Source organism: Xiphophorus hellerii, chromosome 1 (assembly GCF_003331165.1).
Source record: "Xiphophorus hellerii strain 12219 chromosome 1, Xiphophorus_hellerii-4.1, whole genome shotgun sequence".
Lineage (NCBI taxonomy): Eukaryota > Metazoa > Chordata > Actinopteri > Cyprinodontiformes > Poeciliidae > Xiphophorus > Xiphophorus hellerii.
In genome coordinates this window covers 18522044-18536748 of record NC_045672.1, presented here as the reverse complement: position 1 = coordinate 18536748, position 14705 = coordinate 18522044, and the positions used below count along the sequence as shown (strand labels likewise).

At 45.1% G+C, this 14705-nt stretch overlaps 1 protein-coding gene across 1 annotated transcript; it reads left to right on the top strand.

Moving 5' to 3' along the window:
• The first annotated feature begins 486 nt into the window (after positions 1–486).
• LOC116719234 (solute carrier family 26 member 6-like) lies at positions 487–14079 on the top strand. Its single transcript, XM_032561721.1, has 19 exons — positions 487–769; positions 1293–1432; positions 1637–1747; positions 1864–2036; positions 2126–2290; positions 2489–2641; positions 2853–2935; positions 3231–3378; positions 9158–9271; positions 9423–9500; positions 10553–10648; positions 10732–10838; positions 10950–11019; positions 11585–11677; positions 11816–11926; positions 11997–12272; positions 12346–12400; positions 12767–12897; positions 12993–14079. Exons 1-19 carry the CDS (start codon positions 630–632, stop codon positions 13017–13019), a joined length of 2271 nt encoding a protein of 756 aa, XP_032417612.1. The 5' UTR covers positions 487–629; the 3' UTR covers positions 13020–14079.
• Positions 14080–14705: the final 626 nt, after the last annotated feature.

Genomic DNA, 14705 nt, shown 5'->3' with positions numbered 1-14705 from the left:
TTGTGTAACTGTTTTTTTTTTGTTGTCATTCATCCATACCGCTTCCCGCGCCCCCCCTGCAATGATACTGCCCCCACCCAGGGGGCGCGCCCCACACTTTGTGAACCACTGACACTGAAAGAACTTCTTGGGGTTTCGGGGTGGCAATGTTTCAGACCCTCAAGCTAGTACATGAAAACGACTGAAGCTAAAAATGCAACACCTTAATTTTTTTATTAATTGTTAAAGTAAAACTGTAAAAGTTAAAGATGAAATAGGTCCAAAACATCAATTAGTTAGGGTTTCTGTACCAGTGCATATCATCATATGTAACTGATTTAGCATTATCTCTTCAGTAGATGGGCCAGCATCAGGAGTATTGACTCCTGTCCAGAACTGCCCATGAGAATCAGGGATGGTGTATCTTCTGAAGACAGGAGAGAAACGGCCACTCCCACACACTGGTGCAGATTCTCACTCTCAGTCACTCCCTCAGTTTAAAAGGAAACAAGCGGTGTTACTCAGTACTGAAGTATGGTGACACCTGACACATCTCTTTCACTCACAGAGACCCTTGAGCAGAGAGCAGGAGCCTTAAGCAGATAGAGGTTTTATGATTGTTTGCAGATTTTACTTGACCAGACGAAGACATGGAGGATAGATACGCAACCTTTGGGGAGTACGTCGTCCATAGGGAAGTCCTGGATGAGTCCCGCCTGGATGTGGTGGCCCAAAAAGGGACATGGTCCACCAAACCAACCGCTGGTGAACAGATGAAAGACATGCTGAGGTAAAACCAAAAAAGAGAAGAAATGTGAGGGTGGAGGCGCTGCTGACAAATGGTAAAAAAAAAAAAGAGAGACAGAAATATGTTCTGGACAGAAGCATTGTTTTTTACAGAGTCAAACTGAGTGTTGGATCTTTAAAAGTGCTTTTATTTGCCTGTGCATTCATTTGCATTGAAGTGATTCATTAATATAGAACAACTAATAAATAGAGGCAGGATCAGAAGAAAAGGTATTGCGTTAGTTTTCTGAGAAAATGACAAAAAATTTTAAATATTGTGAAATATTTAGCAACATATGTCAAGCTTGTGTATGCTTTGGTTGTAGATGCTCTTGCAATGTAATAAGAACAGCAGTGGCTGATAAACCTCTCAGCAGGCGTCTTATTTGACTGTACACATTAACATGAACAAGTTCATGTTGGTTAATAAAGACAAATAGGTGTCTTCAATCACCTGCTAACAAAACACTGAGAAAAGTTTTGCTTCTTTCTGCTTTTTGGTTTGGTTGTTTGTTTGCTTGCTGCAGGTGCTCCGTGTCTCGAGTGAAGGACGTACTGCTGACCTGGATTCCCATTCTCTCCTGGCTGCCAAAATACCAATTTCGAGAAAATATCTTAGGTGATGTGGTGTCTGGCTGCAGCGTGGGAATCATGCATCTGCCACAGGGTTTGTATTCATGCAAACTGAGTTCTAAATTTATTGGTTTATTTGTTAAAAACTTTGACTATGTGAAATTTACGGGTAGGGGGGTGGGGTGGGGTGGGGGGGGTTAAGCATTGATGCTTCTCTTTTAATGGGAAGACATGGGAGCAAAGAAAGTAACAAAAGCATTTGCAGTCTTTAACTGCATTTCTTTTTTTGCTATATAAGGTATGGCATATGCTCTCCTGGCCTCTTTGCGCCCCGTGTTGGGACTTTACTCCTCCCTCTTCCCGGTGCTGGTCTACTGTATCTTTGGCACCTCCAGGCACATCTCTGTTGGTGAGAGGAAACATCTAACTGAGGAGTCCTTATTGACCCTCCTTTGTCTTCTACAGTGGAAAAATTTCCTACATGCTGGAGTTTTTGTGTGTGTGTGTGTGTGTGTGTGTGTCCAGGTACGTTTGCTGTGGTCAGTATCATGGTTGGCAGTGTGACAGAGAGGCTTGCACCTGACAGTAACTTTATTGTAAACGGCACCAATGGGTCAGAGATTGTGAACTTGACTGCAAGGGACTTGTATAGAGTACAGGTAGCGTGTTCCCTCACAGTCTTGGCTGGAATCTTTCAGGTGAGTCTTTATGTTTACGTTCACTCTGATCTCATCACCGTGGGTGAATTGCCGGAAGATTAATTTTTCTATTATTTTTCTTTTGGAAGATCCTGCTGGGCTTGGTGAAGTTTGGTTTCATGGTGATGTACCTCTCCGAGCCGCTAGTTCGAGGCTACACCACAGCATCGGCGTGCCATGTGTGCGTCTCTCAGCTCAAATGCCTGTTTGGAGTCAAACCAGCTCGCTTCATTGGCCCATTCTACCTTGTTTATGTGAGTATGTGAGAAAAATAAAGAAATTCCAAGTTTTCTTTCTTTTGCATTTCTTTTAAGTCAAAGTTGCAGTTGGTGCTTCTATTAATTTTAAGCCATTAATCCCAGAACGGATTTCAACATGGCAACAGTCATCACATTAAGATTTCCTGCAGGGATGTACAGTACTTCCTACTTTTACTGCTCCCTTCCATACAGACTGTGGTGGATATTTGCAGACTTCTTCCTCAGACGAAGGTCCCGGAGCTGTTGGTCAGCGTGGTAGCTCTTTCCGTTCTCATCGTTGTTAAAGAAATCAATGATCGCTACAGACAGAAGCTACCATTACCAATCCCTATAGAGCTTATAGTTGTGAGTACTCCGCTTTCTCTCTTTCATTTTCACTTAATCTCTTGCTGTTTCTCTTCAGATTCCACTAGGGGGTAGTATAACCCTACATTTGAGCTGAGTGACGAATGGTTGTAGCTTTCCTAAGAGAAGTGTTGTATATGTGTGCAAAGTAATGATTTACTCAGTGTATTCATTTTAAACTAGTATCCTGTTTGCCATTACTTTCCATCAGATCGTCACAGCAACAATCATAACCCACTTTTGTGGACTCAACAGTGAATATTCAATTGATGTGGTTGGAGAGATTCCCAGCGGGTGAGTTCACACGTCTGGCTTTAAAATGTCGAGGACTTTTTGGCAAAACAGAAAGAAAAAGAAAGTAGATGGGCAGGTGGACACACAGAAATGGGAATAGTATCACATTTCAGGAGTACACTACCGATTTCTGGTGAAACCTGGTGAAGAGACCCTGAACATTTCCGCAAAAAGTCAAATAATAAGAAAAACAACTATATGTTGTTGTTGTTGTTTTTTTTAGAAATCAACAGTCAATTACTGAATCTGCTTTTTATTGTAGCTATATAAAAAAAAAACATTTATCTTTCCTCAGGCTCAAGCCCCCTCGTGTTCCTGACACCACACTCTTCTCACAGATAATCGGCGATGCTTTCGCTATAGCCATCGTTGGCTACGCCATCAACATTTCACTGGGCAAAACGTTCGCCCTCAAACATGGCTACAAGGTGAACAGCAATCAGGTGAGGAGGTCACACCCTCAAGCAGCTGACAGTTCAACTGAGGCTGAATCACTGCTCTGAATTTAGAGTTTGTTGTCTGATCACTCACAGTTGTTCATGACAGTCACACTTGTGGAAAAAGTGACTGATCAAGCCTCATCCTGACCACAAAGACAGGAATAACCCCGCTGCTGTACAGTCTCTTGCAAAACTCGCTATGCATGCCATGTTACTAAAAACTTTATTTTACAAAGCATAACTGTTTGTAGAATGACAATCATAAATGATTTTTAAATCCTGTTAGAAATAAAAATCTGAAACTGTGACATGAATTTGCATTCAGCATCTTGACTCAATACAATGTAGGACCAGGTTTCACTGTATCAATTGTGACTCTTAAATGTGTTTTGAATCACTGTATTGCTTAACATATTGTAGTGTTTAATTTTAGTTTTATTTATATAAGAAAAAGAAAACATTAAAGGTTTTAATCTGGATTGCAGCCATACTGCTGACAGAGGAGCAAAATCAGAAAAACCTAACCAGGAGTCGGCTTTAAATCCTCATTTCTGCTGCACAAAAAATAGTTCATTAAACTAGCTGAGGCACATTCAAAATATCTGTAGAACCCAGACCCTGCTGTATGTTTAGCTCCACTTATCAGTAAAACTTTTTTGAGATTGAATATTTAAATCTGAAAAATGTCTTTTAATCTGTACCAACTCACATTTACATTATTTCATTTTTGGCTCTGGAAGTTATATTATGAAGAATCTACATGTTGAATACAGTCAACACAACAGTGGATAAAGGCTGGTTCACCTTTATGATAAATCATATTTCAGAAAGCTATTACATGATAAATGTTTCAAATTATCTACAAGGAAATTGAGGTTATGGTTTCAATTACGGTAGTCTAAATTAACCAGAACAGGTGAGCTCTGATAAAATGTTAGACACAAGTTGCGTTAGATAAAGTCAGTATAAGTGGAAAAAAGACAAGAGTTTTTTGGGGTTTTTTACTGTTTGCTAATAACACAATTCAAATTCCAAACCATCATTAGTGCTCAAACAGTGTTGTTTTTTGTTACAAAGAAAATTACCGTATTGCATCAATTTACTGAAGAAATCTGCATTGTTCCATCAAAGCAAGTTGTCTCCAAGATCGTTTAGTCATTATTATATTTCTAATAACATGCACTCTGATGTATGTTAGGTGTCGCAGCCTTCCGTTCCAAAAAAGCCAAAAATTCCAATACAGGCTGTGGGTGGTAACAGATGGTTTTGGATTTGTACGCACTTCCGAATTGATTTATTTATTGTAAAAGTAGAGATAAAATAATTACCAAAAAAGGTCTTGTAACTTAGTCGAAACGAAAAATAATCTCAATTTAATGTTTGAAGGTATAAAAAGGTGTAAACAAGTGTAAATAAGTGGTCAAAAAATCATTTTACAAAAACCTCCTGTCCACACCAGACATTTACCTGTCATGAGGTGCGGGTGGTGAGGTGGTGAGGCAGAGGCAGCGGACCCAGGAATGATGAATATGATGATGATTTAATGAAGAATAAGTCAAACAACGGACAGCAGGCACACGGAGACACTGAAGCTAACATAGACGACGACTAGACTGGACATTGACGAAACATTGACGAGGACCCGACGAGGAACAAGGAACACAGGTGGAGTTAAATACACGGGAGGGTAATCACAGAACGAGACACACCTGGGAACAATCAAGGGGAGGACAGGACAACGAAGAGACTCAAGGACACAAAAAAACTCTAAATGAACACAGAAAACACAGATCCTGACAGTACCCCCCCCCTCAAGGGCGGCTACCAGACGCCCAAAAAAAAAAACCACAACAAGGGTGGGCGGAGGGGCGCCGGATGGGGGGCCAGAGTCCAGAAAAAACAAAAACACAACAAGGGTGGGCGGAGGGGCGCTGGACGGGGGGCCAGAGTCCAGAAAAACAAAAAACTACCCACCATCGTGGGCGGAAACACAAGAAGGGCCAAGAGTCCATAAACAAACAAAAAACTACCCACAGGGTGGGCGGAGGCAAAGGAGGCAGGAACCACGGAGGTGGTCCGGCGGTCGTCCGCGGCGGCGGGAACCACGGAGGCGGTCCGGCGGCCGTCCGCGGCGCTGGAGGCGGGAACCACGGAGGCGGTCCGGCGGCCGTCCGCGGCGCTGGAGGCGGGAACCACGGAGGCGGTCCGGCGGCCGTCCGCGGCGCTGGAGGCGGGAACCACGGAGGCCGTCCGGCGGCCGTCCGCGGCGCTGAAGGCGGGAACCACGGAGGCCGTCCGGCGGCCGTCCGCGGCGCTGGAGGCGGGAACCCCGGAGGCGGGACCCCAGGAGGCGGTCCAGCGGCCGTCCGCGGCCCTGGAGGTGGCGATGATGAGCCCCGGGGGCCGCCCACAGACGGCGATGACGAGCCCCCCGAGGTAGGGTCTCTGGTGGAGCACAGGGGGTCTCGGTCGGCGCACAAGGGGTCTCGGTCGGAACGCTGGGAGTCTCGGTCGGAACGCTGGGGGTCTCGGTCGGAACGCTGGGGGTCTCGGTCGGAACGCTGGGGGTCTCGGTCTCGGGTGGAACACTGGGGGTCTTGGTCTCGGGTGGAACACTGGGGGTCTCGGTCGGAACGCAGAGGGTCAGGGTCTCAGGTGGAACGCAGAGGGTCAGAGTCGGAACGCAGAGGGTCAGGGTCTCGGGTGGAACGCAGGGGGTCTCGGTCTCGGGTGGAACGCTGGAGGTCAGGGTCTCAGGAGGAACGCTGGAGGTCAGGGTCTCAGGAGGAACGCAGAGGGTCTCGGGAGTCGGGGTCTCGGAGGGAACGTAGAGGGTCTCGGGAGTCGGGGTCTCGGAGGGAACGTAGAGGGTCTCGGGAGTCGGTGTCACGGAGGGAACGTAGAGGGTCTCGGGAGTCGGTGTCTCGGAAGGAACGCAGAGGGTCAGGGTCTCAGGAGGAACGCAGGAGGTCAGGGTCTCAGGAGGAACACTGGAGGTCAGGGTCTCAGGAGGAACGCTGGAGGTCAGGGTCTCAGGAGGAACGCTGGAGGTCAGGGTCTCAGGAGGAACGCTGGAGGTCAGGGTCTCGGGTGCGCCGGCTGGAACGCCGGCTGATTCGGCCTCGGGTGCGCCGGCTGGAACGCCGGCTGATTCGGCCTCGGGTGCGCCGGCTTGAACGCCGGCTGATTCGGCCTCCGGTGCGCCGGCTGGAACGCCGGCTGATTCGGCCTCCGGTGCGCCGGCTGGAACGCCGGCTGATTCGGCCTCCGGTGCGCCGGCTGGAACGCCGGCTGATTCGGCCTCCGGTGCGCCGGCTGGAACGCCGGCTGATTCGGCCTCCGGTGCGCCGGCTGGAACGCCGGCTGATTCGGCCTCCGGTGCGCCGGCTGGAACGCCGGCTGATTCGGCCTCGGATGCGCCGGCTGGAGGTGAGCCGGAGCGGAGCCTCGGGGCCGGCTGCGGGGGCGAGCCGCAGCGAAGCCTTGGAAGCGGCCGCGGGGGCGAGCCGCAGCGAAGCCTTGGAAGCGGCCGCGGGGGCGAGCCGCAGCGAAGCCTTGGAACCGGCCGCGGGGGCGAGCCGCAGCGAAGCCTTGGAACCGGCCGCGGGGGCGAGCCGCAGCGAAGCCTTGGAACCGGCCGCGGGGGCGAGCCGCAGCGAAGCCTTGGAACCGGCCGCGGGGGCGAGCCGCAGCGAAGCCTTGGAACCGGCCGCGGGGGCGAGCCGCAGCGAAGCCTTGGAACCGGCCGCGGGGGCGAGCCGGAGCGAAGCCTGGGGGCCGGCAGCGGAGGTGAGCCGGAGCGAAGCCTGGGGGCCGGCTGCGGGGGTGACAGCTCCGGAAGGCGACGAGGGGCCGGGTCCACCGGCGGCTCACGTCGCCGTCTCCGGGCTGACAGCTGAGGTGACAGCTCCGGAAGGCGACGAGGGGCCGGGTCTGCCGGCTGCTCACGTCGCTGTCTCCGGGCTGACCGTGGAGGTGGCAGCTCCGGAAAGCGAAGAGGGGCCGGGTCTGCCGGCGGCTCACGTCGCTGTCTCCGGGCTGACCGTCGAGGTGGCGGCTCCGGAGAGCGACGAGGGGCCGGGTCTGCCGGCGGCTCACGTCGCTGTCTCCGGGCAGACAGCGGAGGTGCTGGCTCCGGAAAGCGACGAGGGGCCGGGTCTGCCGGCGGCTCACGTCGCTGTCTCCGGGCAGACAGCGGAGGTGCTGGCTCCGGAAAGCGACGAGGGGCCGGGTCTGCCGGCGGCTCACGTCGCTGTCTCCGGGCAGACAGCGGAGGTGGCGGCTCCGGAAAGCGACGAGGGGCCGGCTCCACCGGCGGCTCAGGTCGCTGGCTTCCCGGACGGAGGTATCGACGGGGGCCGTATCCGGGGGGTGCCAACACCAGTCTTGTCCCCCGGAAAAGCTCCCGCTGCAAGTCGGCGAGGGCTTCCACTAGCTCCCTCTCCTCCCTGCCGGATCTCCGCCTCATTCCGCTCTGCTCCTTTGGTCGGAACCTCGCTCCAGCTGGGTCCATTATAGCAGCCTCACCGATCGGTATGGTCGGGTCCTTCTGTCATGAGGTGCGGGTGGTGAGGTGGTGAGGCAGAGGCAGCGGACCCAGGAATGATGAATATGATGATGATTTAATGAAGAATAAGTCAAACAACGGACAGCAGGCACACGGAGACACTGAAGCTAACATAGACGACGACTAGACTGGACATTGACGAAACATTGACGAGGACCCGACGAGGAACAAGGAACACAGGTGGAGTTAAATACACGGGAGGGTAATCACAGAACGAGACACACCTGGGAACAATCAAGGGGAGGACAGGACAACGAAGAGACTCAAGGACACAAAAAAACTCTAAATGAACACAGAAAACACAGATCCTGACATTACCAAACAATCCACCAAGCACCCGGTGTGTTCTTAATTACTCAAATTGGTGGGAGGGTCTAACAATTAACAACGTAATCTAAACAATTCCAAATATAAAAATTAATTACAAATTTTGATTCTAAATTAACTTAAATATATTCCAACTACCCAAAGAACAAAACAAAATTGGTAGAAATTATAAACTACAAAACTTTAGCATAAATGGCCACAACATGGTTTCAATTACGGTAGTCTAAATGAACCAGAACAGATGAGCTCTGATAAAATGCTAGACACAAGTTGCATTAGATAAAGTCAGTATAAGTGGAAAAAAGACAAGAGTTTTTGGGTTTTTTTTTACTGTTTGCTAATAACACAATTCAAATTCCAAACCATCATTAGTGCTCAAACAGTGTTGCTTTTTGTTACAAAGAAAATTACCGTATTGCACCAATTTACTGAAGAAACCTGCATTGTTCTATCAAAGCAAGTTGTCTCCAAGATCGTTTAGTCATTATTATATTTCTAACATGCACTCTGATGTATGTTAGGTCTCTGAATCTTCCGCTGTGGAGAGAAATGGGTTTGCAGCACTCAGAACCTCTAAATGGACCTGCTAAATGTTTCGTGCTCAACAAGCTTTACGTGATCAAATGTCTTAAACGTGCTGCTGGCAGCTGATTTCAGAGGGCAGTAGCCAGACCAAGACATCTGAATAAACAGAACACTTTTGTCCAGAAAAGTTACAAAATCTATGGGCATGCAGCTCATGAAAACAAATTAAAGGTCTAACAGCAAACCACTGAAAGATGAATTCATATTAGCTTTGAAAATAATGTATTTTTCAAACAGTAGGCTTAGGTAATTAACATTTCACTGATGTGTTTTTTTCCTGTCTTGCTGCTTTTCTTTTTCAAGGAGTTGGTTTCTCTTGGTCTCTGTAACACCATCGGTGGTTTTTTCCGGTGTTACGCTGTGGCGTCCTCAATGTCTCGAAGTCTTGTACAGGAGAGCACCGGCTGCAAAACTCAAGTAAAACAAATTTGAATGTGATCACATTGCAAAAGCAAAGAAAAATGAAATAGAAACTCTGCTGTAGAATTCAGCTCCAGTCAGATGTTTGGTTGAAACTTCTGTACATTTTGCAGATTTACATTTTGTCTTGGTGTTTGTCTTTTGTCAGATTGCTGGGATGGTCTCCTCCGTTATAGTGCTCATTACAGTTTTGAAAATTGGCTCCTTGTTTGAAGATCTCCCCAAGGTAGCACCATTTCCCTTCTTCTCTCACTAACAGTGGTTTCTGGTATAGATAAAATGGCTTTTTGCATGTTTCTCTAAGATGGAGGGTCATTTCACTGTTTTTAAATACTCCGAACTGAACCTAATCGTCAGTGCAGAGCACAGCAACAACAAAAATCTTCTTGATTGGCATCACAACATCCTGGGAATGAGATAAACGTTCAAACAGAAATTTAAAAACAGGTCAAACGACGACTGAATTATTCTGAACTGATCAGTAACACCACTACTCGTTACAACACTGTTTTGGTTTGGAAAACCTATGGGCATAATTTGATTTTAAAGCTCACCCATAATCACTACAATCCATCTGAATTCAAATTCAATTGAGAAATACTTTTTTCATCTCAAAGCATTTTAAATTTTGTTTCAAGTCAAATCATCCAAGCATCATCAAAGACTCGTTGTGGCCGGTGATGCTGTGGGCAGTCAGGATCTCCAGTAGAAGTCAGTTTTGCAACAAATCTTAACAGGCCTTTGACTAAAGACTGCTGCTATCATAGCCTCATGACTTTCATGATTTGCTAAAAGTTCAGTATTCAGACAACAAAGATGATATTCTGCAGTAATATGTCCTGGATGACACCATCAGTTGTAGGCAAACTCTGCTAATCAACTTCATTTCCTTCTCTTTGGTTCTGCTCTGCATCGATGAAACCTCCTTTTCAACTCCTCTGGTATTCATGGTTGTAGTTCAGGTATTTTGAGTTTTTGAGATGCGGATCAGTTTCCTCCAGCTGTGAAAACAATACCTTGTTGGCATGGCGACACATCATAAGAAGTGCCCAAAAGTAAAAACAAAAAAAAAAAGTAGGAGCAAAAAATCCTTCCAACTGCACAGCATCAAAAACCAAAGGGAATAAATACCTCAATCAAACTTCTTTTGAACTAATGTCTACAAAAAGAACAAATCAGACAAACATAACAGAGATACTCTAACATGCTGCCAACATGAGCAGAGTTCATACCCAGTAAAGCTGGGGATTTTGTCTGAATTCATTTGTGTTTCCTCAGGCGGTTTTATCCACAATCGTGATTGTGAATTTGAGAGGAATGTTCAAGCAGTTTATGGATATGCCCATGCTGTGGAAGTCCAACAAGGTTGACTTGGTGAGTCTTTTTCATCCATTTCAATTTAAATGCAGTCTGTGGAACTGCTGACACGTCTAACTGCTGGTATCGTTGCCACGCAGCTTGTTTGGCTGGTCACATTCATAAGCACCATCCTCCTCAATCTGGACTTGGGTCTGGCTGTCTCCATCGGCTTTTCCATGCTCACAATCATCTTCAAAACACAACTGTAAAAACACACTTTTGATCGTACTTACTGACAATGATTGGACTGTGATCTAATTAGTGAAAGGCTGCAGGGCAATACTTGTCTTAATCATATAATTGCTACTCGTTTCAGACCCAGGTACTCAATCTTGGGCAATGTACCAGACACAGAGCTGTATCTGGACATAGAGGCCTACAAAGAGGTAACATTATTGCTCCAAAACAAATCATCCAAGTTTTACTCAGTTTCTTTTTCTTTACTTGTAATATTTTAGCATTGGATGTTGCAATATTTAATTTGATCGCTGGTTTTTGCAAAGGTTGAACATCTTCTCAGAAACAATGAGAAACCTTGTCCACAGGCCACGAGCTCTTGAGTTATTTTACTGTGAATAGTTCTATATTGCTTTTGTATTTTCTTGTTAAACCATACTTCTAAACTATACTTGACTCTGATAAGGCAATAGTGGTACAAATCTAAACATTAGCAGCTCTGCAACAAGTTAGCTCAGTGGCACACGTCACTTCAAAACTGGAAAAATGTTGACTGCTCTCTCCAGGCTGGAGTGAGAGTCTTTGTCTGAAACCTTCAGAGTTCAGCAGGCATTTTGTTTACAATTGATGGCAGGATGGAACTTCAGCTGCAAAAATTAGGGTTCTGCCTTGATGTGTCATGATAAAGAAGGAGCTAAGCAAAACATGAACCTTTCAATTTATGGTTCAGAGAAAATTATGTTGTTGTTTTTGTCTATTATTCCATCCATGTAGGCCAAAGAGATCCCAGGAATAAAAATCTTCCACTCATCAGGCACTATCAATTTCACAAATGCTGAAATGTACTTGGAGTCCCTGCAAGAGAAGGTGTGTGCATGTGTGCCCATGACAGTGCAATACGATCTCTTTCTGCTGGTAACATTAGCCTCTATGGCTTCGTTATTTCTCTCTCTTGCCTCACTTTCTTTTTCTTTGTCTTAATTACGACACACAAACCCTCTGTAGAGTGGAATCGACATTGGAAAGCTGCAAACTGAGAGGAAGAATCAAGAAGCCAAGCAGAGGCGAGAACAAGAAAAACAGAAAAAAAGAGAAAGGGATGAAGCAAAGAAAAATGTATGCATGCTGCAAGCATACTGGCGCTAGCTGATATTTTTTAGTCATCACTCTTTTCCTTTTTTGACAGAGGCTAAATAAGAATAAGGATAACCAGAAAGGTGTGGTTTTGAGCATGGCAGACACAGATTCAGACATCTCTGGCAAAGGTCAAATCAACTGGGGTTATCGTTCCGACAAAGTCACATCCGACTCTGATTCAGACTCATATGAGGTCGTCACTGTGGATTCAAAACAAGGTGAAGATGGGAAGAAGAGTAGCTATAGATCTGGGACTCACAGCATCATTCTGGATGTCTCAGCGACCAGCTCTTTGGACACAGTTGCTGTGAAGACGCTAAAAAATGTACGTCTGTATCTGGATTTCCTAGTTGGGTGAAGATCAGCAAACGATGAATAAAGTTTTGTTCTTATTTCAGATTTTCAGGGACTTTGGGGACGTTGGTGTGACCATCTATCTAGCCGGCTGTCAAGGTAAACCTACCCACAGACAAAACAGAAACAGAAGTGAGGTGAATACAAAATCAAGGCATTAGGTTTTGATAGTGAATGCATCAAGGTCTCAGGCTGTGAGGCGCCACATTGTTCCGGATAGTGCATAAAAGTCAGGCAGAAATATATCAGGTTGATATGTGTTCCCTATGATGGTCAGCTGAATTGTTGTAATTGTTATTGAGAAAAATGCAACAAAATTCAGTACTTATCTAAACAGTGCATTAAAAACAAAAACAAAACAAAAAAAAAACCCATAAAAACAGATGAATAAATAACACACACCTAAATACAAGCAGTCTCTTAAAGTCATCAACACTGCTCTGTCTTTATGTGCTGTAAACACAGCCTGTGTGGTGGAACAGATGGAAAGGGCAAACTTCTTCTCCGAGTTCGTCCCCAAGAGCTGTTTGTTTGTGTCGGTTCATGATGCAGTTCTTCACATTTTCAAGAAACTGGGACAGGAGAACAACGGCACTGTGAGTAAATCACACTGCAGAGGCATTAAATGATAGCTTTTTCCTACACATAAATTTTCTTTTTTTCCCCCCCAACTCTATTTTTCTTTTTTCAGGATCTGTTTTGTGATACCAAAATGTGACCAGGAGGGGTCGCATTTTTTCCAATTCACGCAATCTTCAACCTCTCCTCCCCCTTTGCACGTTTCACCGCTCTCCATTGGCTGCCACTGTCTCCTCCCCTCTCATTCACCAGGAGAGAATGAGCCACCTTGACATGGCGGCCGGTTGCCAGGGAAACACAGGGATCTGTTGCCTTGGCGACCAGCTTTTTATGATATGGTATAATGAGATGGCCAGGAATACGTCACTGCGGCTCTCTTGCTGTGTGGTGTGGAGTGTTTGAGATGGCGGAGGGTGGGGGATGAGTGGGAGAATGTAACGCAGGACTAATGAGAGTCTGTATTTATGGCATCCATGAGAGGGAGCAGAGAACGAGTGGAAGGCTGGGGGTAAAAAGAAACTTTTGAAAAGGAAAGTATAATATCTGCCAGTCATTTGTGAATAATGTGACCACAAAAAAAGCGTACTTGCTGTTACATTCAAACAGAGGGGCAGCTTTAATCAAACAAATGGATGTACTTATATCTTATTCACAAGTCAGAGAAGTCATAACTTTTAGCTTATTTCTATAAACTGCTAATGTTGAGCTAGCCAAGAGTTCAACGGCATATAGAATAGAATGCAATAAATGATCTGGCTTTTTCTCATTTTTTTCTATTTATTTTTGAAGATCTTTGTTAGGTGCAATTGCATGCTTAGCCTACTTTTAAAAATACTGATCAGACAAGCAAAACAACATGACTTCCTTGCCACACCCATGAGATGAATGATCAACTTGCAGAAATCATTAATAAGTCACAGATTTATTTTTTTCTTCTTTTCCTACAACTGCAAAGGTGATAAAAGGATAGCGCTCGCTGTTCTGAAATGGGGTCTTTTGGATCTGTTAGCAGGCAGTATCTTACTTGCAGTTGTTTCAATGTGGATTTCCTGTCATGTTTGCATGGTATGTTTATACAGACATTTACCTCCAAACTCTAAATATCCTTAGACATATTCTTAATTGACATTTAAAGTCAAATAATTTATTCTTATTTAGCCAAAAACAAAACAAAAAACATAGAAAATAGCATTTTTGTAATTCCATGGATACTTCTTCAAAACATGCATTTTTGAGGTCAAGCTTTTTTTATTTTTTTGCACTTTTGATCATGTTTAGAAACTTTTTAACATTTAAAATCAAAATCCATTTTTATGTAAACATGATAGCATGTGCACTTTTTAAAATTTTTGTGTTTTTCATTAACAACCATTTATGTCTTTTCAATGAAAGGCTGCTGTTAGGGTTTGCAGTCAATTAAAAGATAGACCAGGCATTTAAATGCATTTTTTTTCTCTAACAATATCACTTGGATTTGTCATTTTGTAATGTAATTTATGTAATAGGTATGAATGATAATGAATTTATTGTATCATCCCCAAGTAAACTGATGGAAAAAAAGTCACTGATCCATAAAATATACCTGAATAGATTTATTTTAGTACTCATCAAATTCTGCAGAATGTTTTATTACATAAATATTTTTGTTGAAAGCATTAAAGAGTTATTTTTAGTAAGAATTGGTTTAAATAACTTTATGTCCTGTTGCCACATTAAAACAGGAATACAAAAAGACTTTGTATTCCATGGAAACGTTGCTTTTTAGAACGTGTGTTTAGCCATCTTAGATTTTAGATGGCAGAAGAAAATTAGGGGATTCGATGCT

Excerpts from the sequence above, each read along its gene's own strand:
- LOC116719234 (XM_032561721.1), top strand. The coding sequence starts at position 630 with ATGGAGGATAGATACGCAACCTTTGGGGAGTACGTCGTCCATAGGGAA. Across the intron at positions 9,501-10,552 it reads TGTTTGAAGATCTCCCCAAG|GCGGTTTTATCCACAATCGT; the intron begins GTAGCACCATTT and ends GTGTTTCCTCAG. Across the intron at positions 12,273-12,345 it reads CTGTGAAGACGCTAAAAAAT|ATTTTCAGGGACTTTGGGGA; the intron begins GTACGTCTGTAT and ends TTCTTATTTCAG.